At 54.9% G+C, this 24,997-nt stretch overlaps 5 protein-coding genes across 5 annotated transcripts; 1 reads left to right on the top strand and 4 right to left on the bottom strand.

Annotated features, from left to right (window-relative positions):
• Nucleotides 1-573: 573 nt before the first annotated feature.
• LOC34623639 lies at nucleotides 574-1,777 on the bottom strand. Its single transcript, XM_026337653.1, has 3 exons — nucleotides 1,652-1,777; nucleotides 1,091-1,408; nucleotides 574-753 (listed from the first exon to the last, which is right to left on the bottom strand). The coding sequence occupies exons 1-3, from the start codon at nucleotides 1,775-1,777 to the stop codon at nucleotides 574-576; spliced, it is 624 nt and encodes a 207-aa protein (XP_026193438.1).
• Nucleotides 1,778-4,953: 3,176 nt separating this feature from the next.
• LOC113147365 (basic proline-rich protein-like) lies at nucleotides 4,954-9,661 on the bottom strand. Its single transcript, XM_026337652.1, has 11 exons — nucleotides 9,633-9,661; nucleotides 9,208-9,333; nucleotides 8,870-8,939; nucleotides 8,500-8,664; nucleotides 8,221-8,301; nucleotides 8,006-8,042; nucleotides 7,755-7,821; nucleotides 7,165-7,316; nucleotides 6,816-6,959; nucleotides 5,664-6,503; nucleotides 4,954-5,498 (listed from the first exon to the last, which is right to left on the bottom strand). Exons 1-11 carry the CDS (start codon nucleotides 9,659-9,661, stop codon nucleotides 4,954-4,956), a joined length of 2,256 nt encoding a protein of 751 aa, XP_026193437.1.
• Nucleotides 9,662-10,927: 1,266 nt separating this feature from the next.
• Nucleotides 10,928-15,753, bottom strand: LOC113147364. Its single transcript, XM_026337651.1, has 10 exons — nucleotides 15,634-15,753; nucleotides 15,349-15,446; nucleotides 14,956-15,034; nucleotides 14,771-14,882; nucleotides 13,890-14,014; nucleotides 13,564-13,706; nucleotides 13,284-13,398; nucleotides 12,936-13,053; nucleotides 12,354-12,486; nucleotides 10,928-12,107 (listed from the first exon to the last, which is right to left on the bottom strand). The coding sequence occupies exons 1-10, from the start codon at nucleotides 15,751-15,753 to the stop codon at nucleotides 10,928-10,930; spliced, it is 2,223 nt and encodes a 740-aa protein (XP_026193436.1).
• Nucleotides 15,754-16,684: 931 nt separating this feature from the next.
• On the top strand, nucleotides 16,685-21,368 carry LOC34623641 (Holliday junction resolvase MOC1, chloroplastic). Its single transcript, XM_026337650.1, has 7 exons — nucleotides 16,685-16,948; nucleotides 16,982-17,330; nucleotides 17,586-17,698; nucleotides 17,769-17,837; nucleotides 18,453-18,482; nucleotides 18,846-19,020; nucleotides 21,016-21,368. Exons 1-7 carry the CDS (start codon nucleotides 16,685-16,687, stop codon nucleotides 21,366-21,368), a joined length of 1,353 nt encoding a protein of 450 aa, XP_026193435.1.
• Nucleotides 21,369-22,370: 1,002 nt separating this feature from the next.
• Nucleotides 22,371-24,209, bottom strand: LOC34623642 (succinate--CoA ligase [ADP-forming] subunit alpha-1, mitochondrial). The gene is made up of 6 exons (XM_026337649.1): nucleotides 24,117-24,209; nucleotides 23,840-23,974; nucleotides 23,406-23,676; nucleotides 23,082-23,243; nucleotides 22,768-22,830; nucleotides 22,371-22,588 (listed from the first exon to the last, which is right to left on the bottom strand). Exons 1-6 carry the CDS (start codon nucleotides 24,207-24,209, stop codon nucleotides 22,371-22,373), a joined length of 942 nt encoding a protein of 313 aa, XP_026193434.1.
• Between the last annotated feature and the right edge of the window lie 788 nt (nucleotides 24,210-24,997).

The raw sequence follows: 24,997 nt of genomic DNA, 5'->3' as shown, positions 1-24,997 counted from the left end.
AATAATCAGGAGAACAACCCCCGAATGGCTCAGGGCAAACCAGGCCGCGGATATAACTAACAAGAAGAGCGAAAACAGGGTGCAGTGTAGGCCACAACGAAAAGAAATGAAAGAAAAAAGGAGAATACTGCCGGAGGTGCCGCCCCTCCCCTCCGCCTCCGGGGCCCCCCCCCCCCCCCCTGGCTCTCTACCGGAAAAACATCATCAGCCATGCAGCCCCGGTGCGATGGAGTGCAAAATCATCCGAATCGTATAATTCACTCAACGAAGTTAAAAACTGAACGGCCAAGCCCGAGAAGACAGCACGAGAAAAGAAGACAGCAGACGGAAAGGAGCCACAAAACGTCTATACAGGACTAAAGGAGCCACAGGTAACTGAATAATATATATGTGTCTATGTATTTGTATAGATGAGTGCGACTGACAGACCGACACAGCAAAATAGCATCCCGCACGAAAGCCACACCCTGGCGGAGTCAGCGCAACGCTGCAGCTGCACGGCAAGGCGTGGCTGCAGTGCCCTCCTATGCCATTCGAAAAGACCCTCCCCTCTCCTCGCGTGCCATGTAGAGATTAAGGGCAGCTACAAGCGCGCACCTGGACGACTGCTGCATTATCCACTGAGTGGGCATTCGTCAAGATGCAGTGTGAACCCCCAGCGTCCACCGTCACGAAGCCTGTGCTCGTAGAGCTCGTCTGACGCCGGGTAGTCCAGGGCTGGCTGTAGTTTGGCTCGCAATGCGTGCAAAACACCTGCGAAAAAAGAAAAACAAGGCATGGAAAGAGAGAGAGGTCACACACACATCCACAAACATAGTACACATAAAAGGCATTCGCTGGGAAGCGATCCTCGTAAAAGACACAAAGCGAGCCAACTACAGCGCGTTCCTGTTTTTCGATCGTGAGACGGGAGGGAGAAAGACACATGCGAAGGGCCACGCAAGAACGAAGTAGAAAGAGCACGCCCCATAGATGTCGCGAGGACAAACCGTCACGGCTGATGGGTAACAAAGGGCAGACCACATACTATCGATCGGCTGGCCAGAAAAGCCCGCGCATACAGCAGAAGGAGGCTCCAGAGTTCGCTTACCTTCACGACAGACTTTGGTATCTCCGATCGAATAATGGCTTCTCTGCTTTCGGAGTCTGAGCCTCTATGCACTGGGAGGTGGCTCAGCCTCGGGGGCAGATGCGGATGGCCATTAACAGCTGATTCCACAACGTATGGAACGGCCGTTCCCACGCCAGGGCTCTTTGCTCCGCTGGTAGGACGCCTGCCCCGCTTCGCTACAGCCTCTGCGGCTAAGCTCGCCACGTCCCCTGAAGATGCCGTGTCTATCGACTTGCGCTTAGACAGGCGTGTGTCTGAGAAAAAACACACACTCGCACACGTACAGTACGAGGGGCACTAAGGGCACAGTGAGCCTTGGGAACAGGCAAGGCGCTTACCTACAGAGGGACACGCGTCAGGCTTCAGCACGTAAAAGACGTCGTGAAGACGCGTAGCAGCAGTGAGAAGGCAGACACACGCGAAATTCGGCAGAAGAAGAGAGGAAAAGGCAAAGAGAAATCAGAAATTCCAACAAAAAGCCAATATGGCGTCCTGAAACCCTCCTTCTTCAGTCTACTGAGCAGTTTGGTATGCCCATGCGAGCCAATCGCCAGGGCTTGCTAGCATTCCAGCAGCTTGCGGCAAAGGGTGTACTAAGGATAGAAGTAGCTGACCTCTCATTCCCGTTGCAGTGTCACCACCGTCAGTAGCCCCTGAGTTTGGCATTTTTGATCAAGTAGAGCACCGAAAGACGTGTAGGGGTGAAGCATAAGACAGGGGACGCCGCTGCAATGGTGGGCCTTAAAATGAAGCAGATACGGATTCGTGTTCCCCAAATACAGACAAAAGCAAGTCAAATGGACAGGAAGAAGGAGAAGGATAGGCGAGGCGGGTGATACCTTCAATGCCCGCCGCGAGATGACAGAGAGCAGCCACGTGCAATAGAGACGCTTCAAAAGACCAGTTAGCCAAAAATTTTTTTGTTCGAAGTTCGCCGGCACACACCAAAATGCCAAGGAGGCAGCGGAAGGAACAGGCCGTAGGAGAAACACCAGAGGCTTTGCGCAGTCGCTAGTTTTTCCAGGCCAAGAGCAGACGATGCACGTACACAGGAAAATCAGATTGAAACGTCCACCAACAGAAGGGCTTCTTGTAATAGCGTAGTTAATCCAGAGGCAGAGCTCCCAAGCCCCTGTAGGAAGGATGCTCGGAGGGTGGCCGTGGTGCCTCCCTAATTTCGAAATATATTGAAGTTGACTTCAAACAAGCACAAACGCCAATAGGCAGAAACCAGGGATTTTGCAGGAAGTATGGGCTTCGAGGGGCCTCGGCCTGTGGCTCAAGCGCTCCTGAATGCATGCGGGGAGGCGCTATGTCTTAGGATGCGCCTTCATCGGAGGAAGGGTGCATTGCATTTTGATAACGGGGCATTGAAACAACTCTAAGCTATGGTACGCATCTTCTATGGCCCAGTTTGTACGGCATAGTGTGTTGAATCATCGAAGGAGCCTGTGACTGAGGTCACTTACAAGATTTGGATAGCGGGGCATTGGAGTCACTTTAATTATAGGCTATTGCATCTTCTATGGCCCAGTTTGTACAGCATAATGACTAAATCACGAAGGGAGCCTGCGCATGAGATCACTTACACGGTTAAATGCGGGCTCCCAGCAGCGTAAAGCACCACCAAAGAGGGAAGCTGATCTCTGGTGCCACAACTACCCCTGGGAAGCCAATTTCGAGCACTCACTTCCCCCTGTAGCCTATCTTTCCAAGGAAAGAAACAAAAGAGGCCTCTGAGAAAGGGATTTACTATGTAGCCGAGTGCAAATGAGGTTTCTGAGTGGTACCTAGAGGCTGATAAAAGGCAATGCGGCAAGCTTCTGCTACGTAACTGTAATAAGACGCTTGCCGGTGCTGCCGTGTTGTGTGCAGCTTAACGGTCCACCTTGTGCTGCTCTTTCCTTCAGATCCAGCATTCAGAGAGCAGTACGCAGCCCCTATTTACTGTGTCCTCGTAGTCAGCTCTTTTGGGCTTTGCGCTCAATGCATGGAGGAAACGGGGAGTACGTTCTAGAAGCTTCACTAGAGGTACCATGCACCCACTAATCGAAAAATGCATGAGACGATTTATGAGATTTTTAGGACAGCGCCCTTATCTGGGCTTGAAAGGAAGGTCGTGGCATGTGTTGCTTCTCCTCTGGTTCGGGTTCACTGGTAGCACCTCCTGAATGTGGGTCCCACTGTCTTGCCCCAACAAATGCGAAGCAATATTTGCACCATCAAATCAGAGCTCCCTTGTATAGAAAAGAATGATACCGTATGCTTTAAGGGCTTCAGTCCTCCACATACTTGAATATGTATGAGAAGCAGTAAGGACGCGAATTTTTCTTATGGTACATCAAGTAGAACACCTGAAAGCAGCATATGGAGCCGAGATAGTGGGCATTCGCGAAAGTGCACGCTGCTAGATAAGTTGTCTTGTCCGCGCTGAGCCTCTTCTTCGACAAACATTATTGATGGGGGCCGTAGCTCAAACATCACAGAGGGAGGGTCAGATAACTAGCCTCAGGGCTGTTTTTTGCTACTCACGAGCGCAACCAGGAACAACCGATCAATAAGTTTATCTTGTTTATTTGGAAGGCAGCTCAGCGAGTACCTCTTGATATCTCTGAACTATTGTTACAGCACAGTGTAGTTCACATCTCACAAAGGAAAACACACAAAGCATAATGCCGCTAAGATGCACCTTTTCCCGGGGATAATGATACTGATTGCCTGAAAATCACGGCAGAGAACCATAAGATTAGGTGGAATATAAGTACTGATACTTTCGTTCAGCACGCTCATACATAGATGCGTGTGAAGGGCACGTCACAGAGTTCCAATATTAACAGGCGGTAAGAAAATTGGTGACTCAGAGGTAGCAGCCAGAATGCGTCCCATCACCTCTGTTGACTCTCTAGTGGATTGTGGGGTTTTCCCTCATTCTTCGTAATCGGATGGTTTGTCTACCAGCGATGCAACTACCCCTCCTATTGCATCTGTACATAAGAATGGAGGCTACACGCTTGCAAATTTGCTTGGAACCCTCACTCTGCATAGTATTCCAGCATGAAATCAGCTAGCAGATTTGAATTACAAAGACGCAGCCAGCGCATGACATAAGACTGGCCCAGGGGCCACCTAATGCCATGCATATATTGCAAAGCCACCTTGAACCTACACCGGTCAATCCAATGCCTGCGAAGTGCCTCAACACCTATTTGTACGGAAGCGCAGCGGGAGCCCCTCTGCACTCCCTTTCAAATAGGTTTCGAGGCTGTGTAAATCAAAAAGAAACCATGTGACACCATGAATGCTTGTCGTGTGGCGAAACAAATTAAAGGGTACAAGTTGACTGAGCAGGGCGTACGCTCAGAGCTGGAAAACGGCAATGAAAAACGCCCTTGGTAAACCTCTGTTACGGCCCTTCGCTGTGTAGTGCCCTTATTGACCCGCTTCAGGCGCACTACAAAGATCTCCCCAGAGACAGCTTGTCGCTGCAGCTGGACATCAGCTCCTAACGGAGCAAGCAACCCATATTGAACTTCCTTCTTGGCATCCCTCCGGCCAGAATGCCTTGGAAAATGATATCTTCGATTACTGTTTCTAAGCTTTGGGTTTAGGAGGAGCTGGTGGCAGCTTCGCAGGCACTCCTCCTGGCAACTTCGCCTAAGATCCACAGCATCACGCGTGACAAGGATAAGCACAGTGCATTCAAGCTTACACGCACACAAACACTGAGCTGCCCCATAGAGCATAGTAGGTTACTGTGTTTGTAGCTCATCACCTTTGAGGAGGTGCAAGTAGTAGAAGCATTTCCCACTTTAGCAGCTGCTGCTGTTAGACTCAGCTCTAGTTCAAGGAGTGTTACTCACGCCTGGGGCCTTCTTCGGGGGGCCCGGTACGGGCGCACCGCTCTTCGACGGCGGCGAGGGCTTGCCGTCTGGAGGGCTCGGCGGTGCTTTTGCAGCTTTTGGCGGGAGCTTGGGGGCTTCTTCGCTTGAAGCCGGAGGAGCCTTGCCCCCTGGTGGAGGCGCGGGAGGTGCTCCCATGCCGGCAGCTGGTGCGGGTGAGGCCTTACCAGGAGGTGGTGGTGCAGCTGGTTTGCTGGGTGGGGGAGGAGCGGCTTTATCCTTCGATGGTGGCAACGGCGCCTTATCCTTGGGGGGGCCAGGACTTGCTGGGCCCTTCGGCAACGAAGGAGGGCCCGTGGGCTTTGATGGTGGTCCGGCTTTATCAGCAGGTGGCCCTGAGGAAATAGAGGACTTGCCGGTTGGGGGTGAGCCACTTGTAGGTGAAGGCGCTTCAGCCTTGCTTTGGGAGGGGCCGGTAGGTGGAGCAGTAGGAGCCTTCGAGAGCAGATTAGAGTTACCTGCGGAAGGAGCCTTTGGAGGTGCTGCAGCTGGCACAGGATCACAAGGACAAGCTTGCTGTTTTCAATGTGTGCTGCTGGCATGTACGGATGCAGACATGCAGGTATCAATATGGAGGAGTTCAGAGACGCTGTCGCTAACTCATCAGGAGAGATGCAGGTGATGTACGCTGGAGAGGCAGAATTTTACTGTACTTTTGGCTGTAGCTGCTCCCGGGGCTGTCAGGGGCGCACCTGGAGCCTTTTTGCTGGAGTCTCCTGCCCCGCTGCCCTTAGCTTCTGGAGATGCGGAATCTGGAGCTCCCGGTGGTCCTCCTGCACTTGGTGGTTTCGGCGCTTTGCCGGGGGGAGCAGGGGAAGCTGGTGGCTTTGCTGTGACGGAAGGCACAGTCCTACTTGTCGGGGGGCCAGCTGACTTGCCTTTTGAAGCGCCCTCTTTTGCTGGCTCAGGCGGCGCTGAGGGAGCTCCTGTCCCGGAAGCGGGGGGAGCACCAGCCGTTTGCTTAGAGGCCGCAGAGGTCTTGACACCAGGAGGCCCTGCCTTTGCCTCTGGGGGGCCCCCCGCTGTGGCTGCAGGTGCTCCGGCTGCTTTAGCTCCTGGTGGGCCATCTTTCTTACCTGCTGGAGACGGAACAGTTTTGGCTCCAGCCGCGGCGCCTGCTTTCCCCGGGAGGCTTTTGCCTGCTGCTGGAGCTGCTTTGGGACCCCCAGGACCCGGGAGGTCGGAAGGTTGTTTTTGCTCGGCTTCAGGTGCTTTCCTCGGTATACTGCCTGTCTTGGGAGTGAACGGGGTAGTAGGGGGAGGGGAGCTATTAGGTACCGGCGGTTGGGTGGCTGGCACGGTCCCCTGTTTCGGGAACGTTGGTGCCTTGCTTTGTGAACTTGGCTTATCAGGGGTGGTAAGACTAGAGAAGGGCTTACGCTCCTCCGGCATGGCGGTTACATCGGCCGCAGTGAGTACGGGCTCTTCGGGAGAGTACACAACCTCTCTCTGCCGATCCTTGTCTGAGAACATGGTCTCTTTACGAGCAGCCACTGAAACCAGAAAGGTCAACGCAAATCACAATCACATGGCACCTACACCCACATCTAGAGCTGCTTCTAGTCAAGGGCGAAAATCATACCCAGCGCACAAAACTTGAAGAGGAGTAGGCTTAACGTCCTCCTCTCTGAAAATCGCTTCCTGACAGTGATAGCCGTGGACTTATTCGAGACAATCGCCGGAGTGCTACGTGGGCTGGAGCCAAAACTGCTCCGTCACTAGCAGGTAAGATGGTAGGCCCACCAGGAGCTACAGCAGCCGGAGCACCATATGGCTTTCTAAAAGTACCCGCGCTTTCCCCGTACCTTCACGTTGGATATCCGATCGAATTTGAGCGTCCAGCTTGTAGTGCACAGCCTCTGTCAATGTCGGCCTCACGATGCTTGGGTCTTGAGCCTGGATCGCCCTCAGCTTTATCGCTGGAGGAGTCGACTGCCAGCGGTCAGATGCTAAAATTGCGCAAACACAGTTGCAACGGAAAGGATCGCTGGGCTCCATATAAGCCAAAATGCGCATGGAGCATCAAGCTGCTGCCGGTGAGGACGCTCGAGAAAATGCGTGGCGCCATGGCATTGCTTCTAGTGATCAAAGGTAGCAGGATTACAAGCTGCACCTGCTGACACATGTTGGAAAGAATATCTGGGTTTGTCTTACCCCCCAAAAGCAGCCACTCCCTTCTATACGTGTTCACAGCCAGCCATTGCAGGTCTCTCGGACTCCGCTTCCACACAAATCTGTTCAAGAGCCAAGATCTGTCGTTGGTCGCCACGGCAAGCCATCGCAAGTCCAGAGGGCTGACATCCCACCTGTTATAAATCAGCGTAAGGGGCATTAAGCAGAAATACCGGTCAAGTTTGGGAGTTACTATTCATCTTCCTGATCAGTAGGCCCGCCAGATCATACAGAGATCAGTACACGGCTGCTCCGCAGATGATGCAAGCCCAAAAGACAGGCCAGATGTGTAGGCATGCAGATATCCAGGGGCCATATCTCCAATCCGTTGCCAAGAGTGATCGAGGCTCGGATGAGGTGGCGCTCCAGAGCACTGTCCAACGCCTCCATCAAAATTAGCTTTAAAAGTGCGTGCAGAGTTCGCATAAAGCAAAGGAAACGTGATACGCTCATTTCAAGTGGCAGTGCCCATACGGCGGTAGATACAATCACAAATCCCCAGTGCACGCAAGAGAATGGAAGACCCAGTAGGCCACCACATTTCAGCGGCTTGAAGCCAAGCGCAAAAATACCTGTCGCTCATCTCGAGCCAAGAGTCATCGTTCGTGGCTGCCACTAGCCAGCGCAAATCCGCGCTGACTGAGGCACAAATCGTGCTCACACAAACCATCCACAGTGCACAAGTGCCCTTGCGTGTCTATTGCCGCGTCTTTGATGGGCAACTGCATCAACCCGGTACTCTTGAGACCCTAGAGCAGAGATCCTCATTCAAAGGAGGTGCCAAGCAGCACCTCTTCGAGGCAGCCACAGCTAGTGCTCCTACCTCCATCGGAGCCAAACTTTGTACGCGGTTGCTCTCTCTGCGGAAGACGCAGCGAATTTCATCAGCAAACAAACAGGGCTGCTTAGCGTGGCATGTGTGCGAAGCCTTTCTAGGGTAGTCGTAGCAAGCAGAGAGGTGAACGGAGCTTGTCGCTATTGGTCGCTGATGGTAGCTAGAAACACAGCCATCGCCGTGGCATCGGGAGAGTCGCTCACCGGGCCTGTGGAGGCGGCCAGGCCACAGTCCCCCGCCTTCCGCTTGAGCTGCTCCGAAGCTGCGTAAAGACGCTTGTCGTGCTGCGCAGACAACGCAGCATGGCTCCCCAAACCCTAAACCCCTCTGCAGGCACTATTGTTTCCCTGTTTCCCAGCACTACGCTTCCAACCCCTGTACGGCGTTTGGCCCATACACAAGAAGTGAGAGAAAGAAAGAAACAGGGCTCAGCTTCCACCCGATGCACGGCAGTCAGCGCATCACGCGCGGGGTAAGCGCACCACCCGGCAGTCGGACACCATCGCAAGGATCTCTGGAATGCGAGAAATGATGGGTTCGGAGGCGCTGTTTCCGAGAAGACTGAGTATATTGGTGACTAGCGTCACCAGTTCCTTGACGTCCGACAAGTTAGGGGCGTACATCCCAGAGCACCGTGCAGCGTATGCCTGCAGCACCGAGAATGCATAGGTAAAAAGCTTTGCGATGAAAAGTATCAAAAGCAGCCCTCTCGGCGTCTCGCAGATGGGTGAACGCAGTACAGTGAAGGCGGAGGTGGTGGCCAGACGCTTGCCTCCTGCACACACGGGCAGGGGGCAGTTGCTTTACACTGTTATCAGCGACAGGCTTGCGAAATCGGTTGTCGTGCCTCACCCGCACGTTACGCAGCTGTACTTCAGCAGAGTACGCCTTTTGGAAGAGCGCGTCAAAGCTTGCTCCGATTCTGGCATCCACAAAAAGCGCAGAAGAGATACGGAAGGCCGTAAGGAATCAGCTCCGCCAAAGCTTAGAGAACGAGGCCAAAACATGACATCAGGAAACTGAACGCTAATGTATTATCCAATACACTGTGATAAGCCTCGTGCCCGAGGCAGACGCGTATACAGTCGCAGGGGATAGGCCTGGGCGTAGCACCAGACTTTTCTGCTGCTCGTGTTGGTGTGAGGGGTGCAGCTGTTGTTGCAGAGGGTGCTCGCTTTGCTGAATCTTACGCCTTGTTTTCATATTCAAGTCTGTTTCTTTCCGCATTCACCGTTCTGTACAGGAACTCCCAGTCCTGCTTCCCCCCATCATCGGCCTTCAAGAACAGCACGCAGTACACGTAGGGTCTCACAAGCCTGACACGCGTGAAAGGAGTGAAAGTCTCAGAGACTTAGCACAGCTGGATAAATTGAGTCCTGTAGGCCTTTTCCATGCCGCATCCAGCCTGTACGGCGGAACTTACGAAGGCGCCTGGTGAACTCGAACCCCCAGGGTATGGGCGGTTGCAGGCCGCGTAGCCGCGTAAAGCCGGGAGGGTAGAGCTGCAGAGAGGAGCCAAAAAGAGGCAAGCGCCTTAGTTATTCATGGCGCATGGATCCTTGTGACCGAGAAGATCACGAAAGAGGGGATTCTATGAGCGTCCAGACAGGCGAGCCACTCGTGGGAGGCTGCTGCACTGCCCATTACGTCCTTCCCACAGCCATACACATGCACGGCTGGAGGAGAAAGGGGTTCGGGGGGAACGGACTGGAACGAAGTCCATACCGTTGGTGAGTGACTTCAGCAATTTTAGAGCCGTGAGCCCTTCTGTAGAAGGCGCTGCAAAGAGCGTCATCCCGGCGCGCCAGCTGTGAGACAACAGCGACAGCCATCCATTGTATTTAGTCATGCGCTTGCGTCTGTTATTCTAGAGGTGCGGATCTTCCCAGAGCTGCCCTGGGTATCGCTGGATGTTCCTCGTGTCCTCAGGCGCTGCCTGGCTAACGGTCTTACCATTTCCGTTCATTCGAGGATTGAGCAGCCTCCCGGTGACCTTTAGAAGTTAGAGTTATACCAGAACCAGCTGCAGTATGCGGGGAACGGCTTTGTCTGATGTGCAGAGCGTCGATACTGTACGAGTGACGCGCTGCGGCCCAGGGGTCGAGCGGCTCGCCGCCGTGAGATTACGAAAGAGTGAGGAAGGATAACATACAGGAGAACAACGCAGCAGAATATAGAGAAAATCAATGAGTAGAAGGCTAAGAGACATGCAAATCAGTGAGTAAGGCAAAGGAGCGCAAGACGCTCTGCGCCGTCCGTAGCGTGCAGAACCAGTGGGATGGGCAGCTCGATACATTCGGCAAGCGAGGGCGAACGGCATTAGCGAGATCTCTAGCATCATTCTTTTTCCAAATTGTATTTAATCTTCTACAAAAATCAATGTTGTCGCACTTTTGACGCTGAACACCCTCAGGAAGGGACAAACTGGTGGCTGGTTGATCTGGAAGACTTGTTGACGCTGGTCATGAATTGTCTGGGCCACCACCTAGTGCCTGTGCAGAAGCACTCTGCATGGAAGGGGCTTCTAGAGGTTAATACTACAAGAAGAAGTCGTTAGTACTACCTCTAGCCGCTTTACCCCCCTCCATGCCTATTCTAGCCATCGCCGTTAGATGGGTGCGCTGGAAAGTAAAGCTGTATAGCAGATAGAAAGGGCTTTGCAGACCCAGGGCCCCCTGTTTAAGCAGATTCTACGGCTTCCAATCTCTTGTGCCCTCTTTTATAGCTGAATGTTGCTCGGCAGGGCCAGCTCTCATGGGGGCCTATCTACTGCAATCACCACCTACGCTGAGACTTTCGCCTGTGGAACCGTTGGTTGTGTTGGTCCTCTATGTATCTCTTTATTAATTAAGCAAAGCCAGAGCTCATAGATTTAGTTCGATTCAGCCGCGGCCGCCTCGCACCTCTATGTTAGTCGGGTGTTGCCTCATAGATTGGCACGGCGGAAGCTTGGTATGTGGGTACTCTGACAGGTCTAGAGATGTTTGCAGGAGTTACTCTCTGCAGCGAAGTGCCTTGAGTCCCTCCTTGTTGCTGCTGCGCAGCTACTTGCTGCTGCCTCACCAATCGCCCAAGGTCGCTCGCCTGAGGTGCAACATCCTGTAGCTTTTTTAGGTGTGCCTGATAAGCGGCGTTGCTGGCAGCACCCAGCGCCGCTTCCGCATTGGCCTTTTCACTGATGCGCTTCGACGCCGCAACAACGTAGGCCTCCCGTGCTGCTGCTACTGCCGCATTAGTGTCCAACGGATCAGCCTGAGGTTGCTGCTGGGGCACGGCCCCTGCGGCGGTTGCCTGCACTCGGCACGAATAGCCATACGGCTGGATCTCTTTCTGAGGAGGCAATAGCAGAGTGCTTCCCGGAGTGTACAGGAACCCCATCCCCGAGTCTCGCCCTCCTCGCAGGTCCAACGGAGGTAGGGGCGAGTCTCCGCTGCTTCTGCTGGCCGCGCAGTCCTGGGATTCACGGAGAGCAGCCTTCTCGCTTTTGACGGGGGCTTGAGCCTCATGAGTGTGTGGCGCCGTAGTGGCTCCAGGTGACTGAGGTTTCCTCGGAGCGAAAGTGTCATAGGAAGCGACGGAGTCGGCGGAAGCCTGCCTGTCTTGCACGAGGCGGTAGCAGTCTGCAGCAGTGTATGGCTGCGTCTGGTGCAGCATCTGTTGCTGCAAACGCTGCGTCATAGGCTGCTGCGACAACGGGGGGAGAGAGCTGTTGATGTAATTTGCGCTTGACGAGGAACGGCGAAAGCTCCGACAACCTGGACCGGCGCTGCCTGTGAGGGCTGCCCACGCCTTCTCCGGGTCGAAAAAGGAGTATCCCTCGACGCATCTAGTGTTGAAAGGAGCCGAAGGATATACACTCGAGACAGCAGCAGGCCGTGCGGTGCAGCAGGCGGCACTGAGGCGCTCCGTTGCAGTTGCCGCAACTGCCACCCCCTGCCGCAGCTTGGCATCGGTGCTGTTGGTGCCTGCGGGGGAGGAGGGAGGGGATAAGGCAGCGGGCCATCCAATCGAATAGAATGCGTCGTCGAATGAAGCGTTTCCTCCAGTGTGCACCGTCAACTCCGGCATCTGATCAAGTGCAAACAAGCGACTGCGCCAGAACCGCAGCAGCAAAGGACGTACCCACGCATATATATATATATATATATATATATATAGACGCTGATGCGAGTGCTACAGGTAATTTGGAGCTGATAGACAGTGTGACTACGAGAGAAGGCATGCAAGCGCAGTGCCAGTTTATGGATTTGTAGCACGCTAGAAAACGCGTGCTAGGCTGCAAACCCCCCCGCCCCCCTCCCCTCTCCATTGCCTTTGCTACATCTTCTGTCCTCACTTCCACTTTAGATCTCTGATGCGTGTCTTGACACGGTCGATGAGAGCTTCGTACGACACACGGCGCCCTCCGGAGGCGTTGGCGGGGCCGAAGAGGTTGAGAAGGACAGACACGAGGCACCAGGTGAACACGCCTGGCAAACCAAGAGGCACAGGCATCCAGCATAGAGCAATCATGTGGCACAAGGCGAATACGCACTGAGGAGCTGCGGGAAAAGAAGTCGATTGGCAGGGGGGGGGAGATGGCGGGACAGGCCTCGGATGACAGAAGGGAGCGCAGCGATGGATTGAGATTTCCCAGCGCGACGCATGCAGCTACAAAATTTGGCGTGCCTCTGGTAAAGCAAGCACCTAGCACCGAAGCCGCAAGGGTCTCTAGCGTGGTGTGGGGTCAGACGAAGTGTGCGGCTACGAGGCCCAGGGGCATACGGCGACTAGGCGCGGGGTGTACATACAGGTAGAGGAAGCGTGCATGCATGGGGTTTGTGTCGTCCCCCCACAAGAACACAGGTCTCGCCTTGGCGCTATAAACGCATCCATGCGACTGCAGAAAAGTGCCGCTTTGAAGGCGCAGCTCACGTACCGTGAACAACCGGCTTGCCCCCCTCAGAGGCTGTCATGCTCGGAGCGAAGGCCAAGGGCCCTTCATGAGAAAGGCGGACAGGCAATTCGATGGAGGGTAAAGCAGCTTCCACCGCCACCTGACTCCACGCTGTGCGGATACCAAAGGAACAGACAGAGCGCAGTGCGTCTAGACACTGGCATGGGGGGGTATGCGAGCATGCAGAGAAGTAGGGCTGCCACCGTGCAAGGCAGCCGCGAACCCATACGGGACAAAAGCAGAGCGTGGCATCAATCAACGAAGGCTCTCTCTCACGGAACATGCACGAGAAGATGCCGTAACAAATTTCTTGCTCCGCTAAACAAATACAAAGTCGAGTGCGAGCTGACAGGCGCCAGCGTGAGACACCGCGCAAGAGCTAGGCAAGACGGGCTGGTGAGCAGAAACACGAGGGGCATCAGCAGCAGTCGCCGCTCCGACACCCCTTCCCCCCGCAGTGACACGGCGTTGGCGATATACAGGCAGCAGCCGATGCGGAGGAAGGCCTCGATTTTGAAAAGCAGGCAGCAGCGAACTCTCTGGAAAGCGCAGAGTGAGGATGAAGGCGGCTCACGTGCTGCGGCGAGGAGGTAAGCCTTGCTGAACCCGCTGAGAGGCCTCGAGGAACAGAGGACGGGGCATCTGACTGCGTGGGAAGAGGATATCTCCAAGCACGGCAGGTAGCGCGGCCTTACGCGCTGTGCTTGCATGTCTGCATTTCGAAAGTACACCACCCACTTCAGGCCGCCCCAGCTACACGGCAAAAAACGATGTGGAGGAGCCGCAGAACACGAGGAGCAAGCTGGACACCATCACACACCTCCGGCCCTCACTGAGAGCCGCAGAAGAAGGGCTGGTCAAACATGCTTGTCTCATCTCATGAGCTCATCTCATGAGTAAGCGAACAGTGTCGCAAGAGCACCTGTGAACAGGCACCCGGAGGCGGCCAGGGGAAGGATCTGGCTTACTTGGGTCCATCCAAACCTTAGAGTCGTATCTCGCGCGCTGCATGCGGTTCGTGGCATCTGTCAAAAAGGGCCAGATGCCCTTCTGCTTCACTCCTGCATGCACCATAAGAGACAAGAAAGCTCCAACAGCATCCACGTGCAAGGAGCTTCTCCCTGCTGCTGCCATAGCACCCAACCCACCACTAGAAGCGCGGAGGAGGCACCAGACGGCAGAGAGCCGGCCTTCGAAGCCCCTTCGCAGCGTGGCTTAAAGATGTGGAGGCATCCGGTGTTAAAGGCATGCTCAACAAATGCAACTCTCTCAATGCATGTCAAAACACGCTCAGAAATCAAGGGGCAGCCGAGAGCGAAGGGCCACGAGGAACCCCCCTCGGCAGACGTCCATTCACTGTACTTCACCCTTAACCCCTAAAGAAGACGGCCTTCTGAGAGCCGGAGGGGGCAGAAAAAGGCAGCACAGACTCCCATAATACATATGCAGACGATTGGGTGATGTGCCTATATATGGAGGCAGGATACTTGCGTGAGTTCTCATAGTTCATAGGCAGAAGATAGGGTGAAGTGCGGATGGAGGCAGGATGCGATACATGCGTGATCAGAAGCACCTCCCATTCATTCATTCATGCTTATAGCGCGGTATCGCCTTTCAGAAAGGCAGACGCATAGAGAAAGCATGCGTAGACATACACGATCGTGGCCCTACAGCTTTTAAGAATCTGGTGAATAACTAGGTTGGCATATTCCGGGTATTCCAGGCACGGGCCTGAGTCATTTAGCGGCCTAATATGCTCCTGCCAGTCTCCTGTTTTCGCTCAGACTTTCTACATCAAACCAGCGCGAGGAGCCTACCCTTTATGAACGTCCAAACGCTGCCGGTGCCTGCCGGATCCAGAATCGTCTGCCCCCCGCAAGTGTCAAGGATCATGCAGACATGCACTTGCGGTGCCACACTCAGCAGCACCTGCAGCCGCAACAGTCAGGCGCAGTCGCAGCCAAGGTGTGCGAAAAGCATTTCGGGGGGGAAATACGGTAACTTGCGCCTCCGGGGACGTTGCATACGAAAAGCATGCAACAGCAGAATGCAATCGGCATGGGCAGTCCATAGCCAACGAACTCCCGAGAAGCGAGGCAGGGATACCGTAGATTTTAGTGCTCCAAGCCTCAGCCACCCGATATGAGGTCCCGTTGACTCATGAAGAAGACTCTGACAAATGCCTTCTAGGCAAGTGGAGGAGAGAAGGCAGGCAGGCAGGCAGGCAGGCAGGCAGCAGCAGCGGTACACGACCCCTACTTCCTTGACATGGGTGGTAAGCAACAGGTTGGCGTCGTCTTCGCTGCCCAAGGAATCAAAGTCCACTGGCAGTAGGGCCTCGTCATACCCTGAAGAGACAGTCAGTCTCACCCTGTCCAGAAAAAGGCGATCCCGCTGTATAATTAAGGCGCGCGTGGCAGTGGGGGGTGCCCCCAAGGCAGAAGCCTGTGGGATTCTGCTCTCGACGCCTCCCCAAACGGGGAGGGGCCCTATCTGTAAGCATATATGTGTATATAATATACACATATACCCACCTTCGCCTTCGTAAGCAGAGAGGTTATCGACTTGGGTGCTGTGGCCGCTAAAATAAAAGAACAGCCTGCACACTCAGAGACACGCAGACGTACACACAGAGGGAGCGCTGCAACCCGCAGCCAGACCACGCCATTGCCCCTCTCGCGAGTGCCCAACGCATACACGCAATCGACGCGTTCCCATGCTTGCATGCATGCGTTTGAGGATCGTTCGAAACGAGAAAAGCCTCCCTCCAAGCGCTCATTGCAAAAGGCGGCCCCCGCATGTGGCAGCCCTCGTTCTCAGAGCTTTGAAGCATTCCTCAGGCTTGCGATCGTCTCCTGTGCTCCTGCCGTTCAAGGAGCTCACCTGTCTCCCGGCATGGCGTCTCGCACAAGCCAATTCAAGGCTCTGCATGCAGCCCCGCACAGCAAATTCGCCACACGAGGATTTTCGTTCTGCAGCCCGCGAGCAACGCGCGAGCAAGGCAAGGCAGAATAACGACGACCTGGATCAACACAGGCAGGCAGGCGGAAGCAGCGCCTGTCAGCCTCTCGTCGCTGCAGCTCGAAGTCGAACCGGCCACAGCGCCAACAGAAGAAGCGTGCAGCGGCAAGCAGCTCACATCAAGATATTTTGTTTGGTTGGCTGCGTTGGAGGAGAAGGATTGGGCTGGGGGTCCTCCAGCTTTGAGACATCAACTGTGGGGTGCAGTACGAGGCCCTTAGGGTGCGGCGCTGCGCTGCCACTCGCCTCACTGCCATGGCTTTTCGCCTGCTTGGTGTCTGAGGTGTGCTGAGAACCCCTGAGCACTCTGCCGCTGCTGCTGTTGCTGCTGCCCCTGTAAGGGCTGTCCGGCAGCGCGTCGCTCATCAGCAGCACATTGTCGGGCTCCACCCTTAGCAGCTGCACCAATGCATGCGCTAGCAAATGGGCATCGTTCGCGGGGCCCCGAAGGCCGTAGTTCTTGTGCCGAGTGTATGTACACCCCACGACGACTGCCCGAGTCACCCCTCCCAAACGCCCCGCAAACACGCTGGACGGCGTGCAAGCCACTGTCGCTGGTAGAGGCCGCCGGCCGGAAATCACGTGCGACTGTTGCTGCTGTTGCTGCTGCTGTTGCTGCTGCTGCTGCTGCTGCTGCTGCTGCTGCTGCTGCTGCTGCTGTTGGCGGACTGCGGCCGTGGGCAGGTCGCAGCCCGTGACGCAAGTGTCTAATGGCAGCAGCTGAGCTCTGCGATCCGGGGTATGGCATTCCACCCACTGCCGCAGTGGTTGGTGCGACTGAAAGGGGTACGCCTCGTGTGTTCTGTGGAGCAAGTCGCTGCGGGATGTCTGTGCGGCGGGTGCCATGGAAGCTGATGCGGCTCCCGCTGCAGCATACGCGGCAGAGTCAGCACAAACCTCAGCAGAGTGCAGACGCTTCTCCCGTTGAAGGATTCGCTGTTCTTGCTGCTGCAGCGTGGCCATCAACTGCAGGGGTGGCTGCTCTTCTTGCAGAAACATGTGCTGCTGCTGAAGCTGCTGAAGCTGCTGCTGCTGGAGCTGCTGAAGCTGCTGCTCCTGTGCATACATTAGAGGGGCACCGAAAGAATACTGCAGAGGGGCAGTCGTCCATTTCGGCAAATTTTCAGCAGGGTCAGGCCCTGCAGGCTCCATTAACCAGGTTGGCTGCATCTGCTGCTGCTGGGGTAGCCGCTGCGGCAACACTTGAAGCTGTGGTTGCTCTTGTTGAAGCGCGTGTTTTTCGGTGGTATAGTAGTGGTAGTTGGATGGAACGCATGATGGATACACCTCCTGCGGCTCCAGTGCGCATCTTGGCTCGGTCTCTTGCTGCTGCTGCTGTTGCTGCTCCTGCCACGCGTGAGGGTTCTGGCGCATCTCCCAGCGTTGCTCTTCAGTGACAGGCATGCTGGATGCAAGCAGGAAGCGCTGCTCTCCCATGAGGTGCCGCTGCATGGACACTCGGGGGCCGCAGTCGGCAGCAGTGGCCACGTGGTTTCTGTAGCAGCAGCAGCAGCAGCAGCAGGCAGCGCTGAGGCAGCTGACTGCAAGACTCCGACAGACTGCTGAACATATATGAGTGCAACGAGTCAATGCCGCTGCAATGTGCTACAGCAAGTCGTTCTTGTGCAATTGAGGCTGAGGCGGCCGACTGCAGAGCCGCGCAACAGCCGTGTGCTGCTGCTGCTCCTGCCGCTGCAGCAATGACTAGGTTCTCGACTCTCCGGGTAAATCACCAATAAAGTAGCGCGGTTTCAAAATTTAAGGGGTCTGGGCCCGCGGCTGCTGCTGTCATAGGAGGGATCTGTGGCTGCTGTAGCCGCAGCAGCCGCAGCAGCCGCAGCAGCCGCCGCAGCAGCAGGAGCTGCTGCTGACCACCAAGGACCCCCCAAATGGAAGGCTGTCCTTCTTCTAATGCTAAGGAAACTTGTTCTCAAATGTCTGACGTGATCTGTTTGCTTATAAAGCCCTTAGGGTTCAGAGTGCCTGAAGGCCTCAGTACACGCAGAGCAGCAGAGAACGCCACGAAGGCAGTGTGAGCCTGGAATCCCCTTCCAAGAGCAGCCCCATCCTCAGACCCTCTCTCACGCATTCCGGCTGCTGCTGCTGCAGTTCTTGCCCCTTGTTTTCTATGTTTCGAGCTTTAAAATCCGTTTAATAGCCTCCTGCTGCTGCAGCCGTTGCAGGGGGAAACCGCCACACGCGGAAGGTACCTTGTGCCTGCACTGCGGACGGACTGCCTCTGGAGTCTGGGGCGTTGCACTGGCTGTTTGCGGCTAGCAGTTTAGGCTGCAGAAACACTCTCGAGGTGCTCCTGTAAAGATGGCAGATAACCCCGAGAGTTCCTATATGGAGCTCTTGGAGCTGCTCGAACAGCCGCAGCAACCGAAGATCCTCCTGCAGGTACTCTCCCTGCTCCTGCACTGCAGTGGTGATGTGGACTTCATCCAATTTCTCATTCGAGCGTTCTCTGATGAGGAGCAAGGCCGCCAGCAGGAGCAGTCTCAACGCGTAGTACGCCTTCTGCGGCGCCTTCTTCGCCTGATTGGCGGTAGAGAGGGCTCTCTCTCTGCCATGAGCACGGAGATCTTCATCAACCTCACTGCAAATGAAGAACTGGGTGCGTCTATACTGTCCAGTGGAGAGAGAGAGAGTCAACTTTATGTGTTTGCGACTGCTGGTTGTGGAAACGCGGCGAGTAAACAGACCTGCCAGGGGGCGATATAGTGCCCTCCCCTGTGCAGATTTCGGAGAAAACTGGAAGGAGGCATCCCCCCAGGCTGCCTCTGTATGCGCCTTTTTCGTGCAGCCGCCCTCATGTTGCAGGAGTACAAGGACATGACAAACGTCCTTATCGACAACCTGAAGAGGCAGCAGCAGCAGCAACAACGGCAGCTACGCACACAGCCGATCGCGAATTCAAACAGCATCAGTGAGGGCGAAGATGATGTGCCCCTGCACCTCGGCGTCAGCTTGATGCTCCTTTCAAACGTCACTCGACACAAGCTTGCGCTCGATGCCATCTTCTCTCCGCACCTGCCACTTCCAGGTAAGCCTCTCAGGACGGCACGCTACTTGAGCAGGCTGCATGTTACTGCTGCTGCTGCGTACAGCATCTCTAGGCAGTCCAGCCTCCTAAGCCTTCAAGTGCGTTCTCGCTTGCATGCAGCTGTGGCGCGATGCACCAACCCTAACCTTTTGCTGCAGGGACGATTTCGACTTTATGGCTGAGGGGTGTGCGTTGCTTCAGACTACCATTTGCTGCCGTGTCTGCTTCTGCTGCACGATGCTCCTCGTGATCCCAAGTTCGTCATTCTTTAGCCGTGGCTTTCTTCCGCTGAGAACAGCAAGCCTCTCAGGCCTCCTTCCCCTCGTGTGTATATGGACCGCTCGCTGGCAGCCCCTCCCTCCAGTGTAGTGTCTCCTCCCAGCAGGCAAAAGGGTTCTCCAGCCCCCTCTGGACGTGGCGAACTCCTCTTCTAGACCTGAGCCATTCGTTTTCCCTGCTGCAGAGCCACTTTTTGGAAGGAACAGGGGATTTTTCTGCTGCACATTTTGCGGAACGTCACGGCAAACGACCAGGCTGTGGAGTTTCTGCTGACGCGGCGCATGCAGACAGTCAATCGGCTGATGTGCGTCCATTGCAGTGGCACCTCCCTCTGCGGCAGGAGCCTCAAGGCTGCGTGTGAACCCCTGCCACGCTGCCGTTCTTCCTCAATGGCTCACATCTCCTTCTTTTCTCTGGACTGTCCTGACATCCCGGCCTGCACCGCTCCGCGGCGCAGGTTCTCCAAAGCCTGCTAGAATCTGTGACTTCAGCCCCCCTTTATGCAGCTTAGAAGCAGCTTCGCCGTTTTCTTTGTCTGCGCTGTTTGTGACTGTGCACACAGGGACCTCCTGAGGTACTTGCCGCCCCTCTGCCAGGAGACTTTCTTGCTCCTCGCGTTGCGCCTCGCTTGCCGAGAACACCTCCACGCCCTTCTGCTCCCTGCTGACCCTGCGCAGCTGCAGCAGCAAGTCGAAGAGCACTGCAGGCGGCAGCAAGAGCAGCAGCTCCAGCAAAGTGACCAGCCACCTCGCCCAGAAGAAGACTGCCGCCTCCTGCTGGCTCTGTGCACTTTCCTCTACCCCAAGCCAGGAAGCCCCCAAAGAAAAACGGCGCAGGACGAACTCGCTGCTCAAGACGCTGAGGAAGAAAAGCAGAGGCAACAGCAGGCACAGGAGCAGCAGCAGCAGGCCCTGCAGGAAAGCTGCATAACAGAACGGCAGAGGCTTCGCTTTCTTCATCCTGCAGTCGACGTAAGGATCCCTTCGTGTTTTCGGCCGTCGCGCTTCCAGTTGACGTGCTGGCTGCCTCCCTTTACTGCTGCCGAGGGCAATATGCTGTCCATAGAATGCATGCAACACCACCCTTCAACATGCATTTTCCCTTTTGGCTGTGCAGGCGTCGAGCTACGGGCCAGCTGCGGATCCGAGGGCCCGCACCCTCGCAGTAGAGTGCCTCGCGGCTCTTGCCACTTCCCCGCACGCTCGGTAAGCTTCGACGCGTTGAAGCCGCTACCGCGTTTGACCAGCTAGCGGCAGCCGAGGGGTCAGTAGAGAACTAGGAGGCGGCAGCTTGTGGGCACCCACCGAGTTCGCGATCTTTAGAGACACATGCAGCAGCGCACAGCGCGAACCGCGTTCGCACGGCCTCTGCAATCAAAAGCGACAGCCTTCAGCTCTGCAACGGCACCTCCATCTTAAGGAACCAGTTGGAGTCTACAGGGGTTCTGATGTCGTTGGTTACACTCGCAGAGGTTTGGACAACAGCTTTGGATCCATCCTGTTTGTGCTGTGACTGTGACTGTGTGTGTGCATGTGTGCGACTGTGTATATTTATGTATGTGTGTGTATGTGTTATTTCTGCTGGGGTATGTTTGTGCTGTGTATGTATGCATGTGCGTGTATGTATGTGTGTGTGTGTGTCATTTCTGCTTTAGAGAGACGCTGCGGTGGTTTGGAGTGTACGAGGTGCTCCGGGCCGTCTTTTGCATCGAGACAGAACAAGCCATAAGGTACCTGAGGCGTCATGGGGGCTGCTCTGATGGTTCGCTGGTGGTTGTGTCGGGATGTCCAGCAATGCGAGCTTGCGCTCCTTCGGGGTGTCAAGCGTTTGGCGATCTCCAGCTGCATGAAAAATTACAGACGAATCTCAGATGTGCATCATCTGGAAGGCAATATGCTTTATGCCTCACTCTCAGGGACAAAGTGGAGCAGATGGTGCACGTTCTGGTATTCTCAGAAGAGGAGCTGCAGCAACAAGACAGGCAGTTGCAACAAACCAGCTATAAGAGGGCGCTGTGTGCTGGAGATGCCGATGAAGCATCCGGCGCGGACGCTGTTCAAAGCTCCTAATAGGGGCCCTCTCTAAATGCCACAGTTTTGTTTTTGGCCACAGCCAGAAACTAGAGCTTAAACGTCTCTGGATGAAAGCTCTCTACGGTGCCTTGGGGCCTTCCTTTCCCAAAAGGCGGATTCAGAGTTGCGTCGGACGGCGAGTGCGCCGGACCGATCAATGGGAACGGTGCACCCGCAGTCAATTTAGGGGCGTCTCGACAAATAGAGAGTGTCTGCTTCGTGCTTTACTGGTATGCGAATGCATCTATGCAATTTTGGAAAGGTGGCTTGTGCCAACAGTCGGCCGCAGACGGCCACAGTGGCAGGACTCATTCCCATCTGCCTCGGCTTTGGTAGATTTTTCAGCCGTAGAACTTAAGAGACGTTTACCGATGGGTGCAGCACCCACGTCGGATAATGCAGGTTGTTACTCTTGCCTGCCCTTTTCTTAGGCGGCGTCTGCTCCTTAGAAGCATGCTGTACTATCCGGCCGGGCAGGCCACGAGCAGCAACAGTTTTCGGTTGCGTTGCTCAGGTACCAACTAAGCAGGCTACAGTGATCCCGTCGTAATGGAAGCAGCATCATGCGTTGTATCCTGCCGTGGCATCCGCTTACGGCGGCATCCTATATACTGCACTGCGCATGCTGCTGCACATTTCTGTGGTCTAGATACGCGGCGACTGCCCAGCCGCAAAGGCGGTCCCTCGCGCTGTGGCGACACAATCCCCCTTGAGCCTTCTCACGGGTACCTGCTACTCCAGCTACCGCAAGAAGGGAATACAGCGTCGTCAAATACATTGTTACGGGTGTTAGCGTCTGGGTGGAGCAAGGCTATCGCGTAATGCCGCGCGCTTCCGGCTTGCCACCCTGCCATTGCAGTGGACAAATATATGTGCGATTCAACTGAGGCTGCTGAGTCTTCGCTGAGCTACGGGCAGTATCGCAAGGGTGCTGTGCCCACCGTTCACTGGCACTCAACTGCGCCCCTTAGCACACGGTTGGGATAGTGCAGGCGGCCATTATGCAAGGCCCTTTTCCCTCATGGCCTCCAGCATAGCCTCCCCGATCTTAGCTGGATTTTCTACCACCACAACGCCTGCGTCTTGCAGGGCCGCAACCTTCCCAGCAGCAGTACCTTTACCGCCGCTGACAATTGCACCCGCATGACCCATCCTCCTGCCAGGAGGGGCACTTCCTCCCGCAATGAACGAGACCACAGGCTTTCCACAGTTGTGCTCTGCGGCATATCACAAAGGAGCGGGAACGCATGGTGTGGACTGCAGGGTGTGACACGGCGAACGAAGCTACTAGACAACAGGGGAAAAGGGATATACATCGAGCTTCAACTCAACACGGAAAACGCCGCCGAGTCAGCCACTCAGTTTCAAAAGAGTGCAAAAGCGACAGGCGACTTACTTTTCAGCCACTCGGCAGCTTCCTCCTCGGCGGATCCTCCTATTTCACCAATCATTACAATGCCTGCAGACACCCGACACACCTCCCCTCTGTTGCTATGCAGTGCAATGAATAGTATAAGGACTTTGGCGTTCGTCCGATTCCATTACAGTGGCAGTTAAATTCCTTAAATGCAAATAGGATCATGGAATACCCCCATATAGTGTAGTTCGGCACATCCAGCATTAGGAAAGAACGCGCCAACTAGGGTGTTGTGCCTGTCGAGGGGAAGGGAGCCCCAAGCCAGTCTACCCTACTCCAAGTGCCCGACTTGCCTTTTGTTTCAGGATCTGCGACGAATTTCTCCAGGCAGTCGATGAAGTTAGTGCCATTGAAGGGATCTCCGCCGATACCCACACATGTGGACTGGCCCAAGCCAACCTCCGTTGTCTGGTTAACCGCCTCATATGTAAGCGTACCACTCCGGCTAACTATTCCTGGTGCAAAATCACACGACTGACACGCACACGAGCTCACTTAGAAGTGTTGTTTCAGCATGGAATCTAGCGCAGCGGAAGTTTTCGGTCATGGGGGAAAGCAGAACAACAAGTGAAAAAGGTCGCTCGCGGCACGGCGTCAGCTTGCAGCAGAGGCTATACCGATGCATCCCTTTTGATGTATGTAGCCGGGCATAATGCCAATTTTGCATTCGCCTGGTTTGATTATGCCTGGGCAGTTGGGTCCGATGAGGCGCGTGGTGCTCTGCTGGCTAAGCCGTTTCTTGACCATGGCCATGTCGTGCTGGGGAATGCCCTCAGTGATACAAACTGCCAAATCCAAGCCAGCCTCGACGCAATCAAGAATCGCAGAAGCGGCGAATGGGGGGGGCACGAAGATCACAGAAGCATGGCAGCCCGTTGCCTCCTTTGCCTGCAGCGGGGCATTCAAACGGGACGCAAATAATGGGAATTGGAGGGTAAACAACCCCCCGGATGCTTAACAGTACTACGCTCCTCGCTGAGTGATAGTACATATTACGACTAAGGATCAATAGGAATGTCATTTCACGTTGCTTGTGTATCGGGAGCAGCACCTCTTTCACAGACTTGAACACTGGCAACTTGAAGTTTCCATCAGAGCTGCTCCAGGTGGTTCCTCCTTTGGTCGGATTGACACCGCCAACGAGTTGCGTGCCATATAACAGCGCCTGCTCACTGTGGAAGCTGCCCTGCAGAATATGAGAAGGGCAGCGCAGAAAGAAACCCTCCTTCTAGAACGCTTCACTAGCCCTCAAAGTACTGAAATATACCCACAGATCACCGCATCGAACCAAGGCGTTGCATCATGCAAACTCTGTATATATTACTCACCTGGTGGCCGGTTAGACCCTGGCAGATAACCTTGGTATTGCGGTCCACGAAAACCCTTGCTGTAGAGGAAAAACCCTGAAGCCGCAGACGCATGGAGGGGGATTTGGCATCTTTGTGCAGAATACAGGAGAAGCATGCTTAGATGCATAATTAAGGACGAAAATTTCATGGTTATTTGTGGCTCAATGAGCAAGGCGCGCCTGGTTTAGGCCTCAGTCTGAGCCTCTCCCCAGAGCCTGCTGCATGCGTACACGATAGTGGACCCCAACACCTTTAGGAGCGTCAGGAACGGCCAAGTATAGCAATATATATAAGCAGTTAGTGACACACACAGCAGCATTCGCACCCGCAGAGTCCGGAAGGAAGAAAGGAGTCTCTTGGCGGCAAGCGCCATTTTGTTCTGAGAGCAGCTGCGACTAAGCACTCTGGGGGATTGTGTTGCCGCGACAATGCTGCATCTGAAGCATGTGAACTCCAATAGAACAGTACGTAAATGCCAAATCCGGACAGGAGTTGGCAGGGGACAGTCCACGGGGGCCCTTAAAGCCCCATGAGCCCCCATGCTCCCGAGAAACGACGGGCGCCTACGAACGATTCCGTAACCAAGTAGATTGGTGAAACGCACTTTAGATAATGAAAACGCCAAGAATCAGTGATAAGGGCCATGTATATAACCTTCATATTCGTCCATATTCCAATCGTCGTTGGCCATGGTACACCCACATCAAAAGTGCCAGCTGTCTAATGGGGTGCATTTCGGTCCATTCTGCTTGTTCACGGTCATCTTACAACCACGTATCGTCTACAAGTCGCTAATCTGATAGTCGGTGGACATGAGTACTGTGGGGAGCAGCTATTCCACGTTCGTCCAAATTCGGTGC

The sequence above is a fragment of the Cyclospora cayetanensis genome, unplaced genomic scaffold (genome assembly GCF_002999335.1).
Source record: "Cyclospora cayetanensis isolate NF1_C8 unplaced genomic scaffold, CcayRef3 CcayRef3_contig_199, whole genome shotgun sequence".
NCBI lineage: Eukaryota > Apicomplexa > Conoidasida > Eucoccidiorida > Eimeriidae > Cyclospora > Cyclospora cayetanensis.
This window is presented reverse-complemented; position numbering and strand designations above follow the sequence as displayed.

Excerpts from the sequence above, each read along its gene's own strand:
- LOC34623639 (XM_026337653.1), bottom strand. The coding sequence starts at position 1,777 with ATGCCAAACTCAGGGGCTACTGACGGTGGTGACACTGCAACGGGAATG. Across the intron at positions 1,409-1,651 it reads CAAGCCCTGGCGATTGGCTC|TGCCCCTCGTACTGTACGTG; the intron begins GCATGGGCATAC and ends CTGTGCCCTTAG. Across the intron at positions 754-1,090 it reads TACCAAAGTCTGTCGTGAAG|GTGTTTTGCACGCATTGCGA; the intron begins GTAAGCGAACTC and ends CTTTTTTCGCAG.
- LOC113147365 (XM_026337652.1), bottom strand. The coding sequence starts at position 9,661 with ATGGGCAGTGCAGCAGCCTCCCACGAGTG. Across the intron at positions 9,334-9,632 it reads GCAGCAGCCTCCCACGAGTG|GCTTGTGAGACCCTACGTGT; the intron begins GCTCGCCTGTCT and ends CACGCGTGTCAG. Across the intron at positions 8,302-8,499 it reads TGGTGTCCGACTGCCGGGTG|CACGACAAGCGTCTTTACGC; the intron begins GTGCGCTTACCC and ends TTGTCTGCGCAG.
- LOC113147364 (XM_026337651.1), bottom strand. The coding sequence starts at position 15,753 with ATGCGGGGGCCGCCTTTTGCAATGAGCGCTTGGAGGGAGGCTTTTCTC. Across the intron at positions 14,015-14,770 it reads CGTTTGGACGTTCATAAAGG|GAGTGAAGCAGAAGGGCATC; the intron begins GTAGGCTCCTCG and ends TGGTGCATGCAG. Across the intron at positions 13,054-13,283 it reads GTCAGCTCGCACTCGACTTT|GTGGCGGTGGAAGCTGCTTT; the intron begins GTATTTGTTTAG and ends GCGTGGAGTCAG.
- LOC34623641 (XM_026337650.1), top strand. The coding sequence starts at position 16,685 with ATGGCAGCAGCTGAGCTCTGCGATCCGGGGTATGGCATTCCACCCACT. Across the intron at positions 16,949-16,981 it reads CGTGGCCATCAACTGCAGGG|GCTGAAGCTGCTGAAGCTGC; the intron begins GTGGCTGCTCTT and ends ACATGTGCTGCT. Across the intron at positions 17,838-18,452 it reads CCGCCGCAGCAGCAGGAGCT|CAAGGCCGCCAGCAGGAGCA; the intron begins GCTGCTGACCAC and ends TCTGATGAGGAG.
- LOC34623642 (XM_026337649.1), bottom strand. The coding sequence starts at position 24,209 with ATGCGTCTGCGGCTTCAGGGTTTTTCCTCTACAGCAAGGGTTTTCGTG. Across the intron at positions 22,831-23,081 it reads CGCAGATCCTGAAACAAAAG|GCATTGTAATGATTGGTGAA; the intron begins GCAAGTCGGGCA and ends GGGTGTCTGCAG. Across the intron at positions 22,589-22,767 it reads AGCTGCCGAGTGGCTGAAAA|AGCACAACTGTGGAAAGCCT; the intron begins GTAAGTCGCCTG and ends GATATGCCGCAG.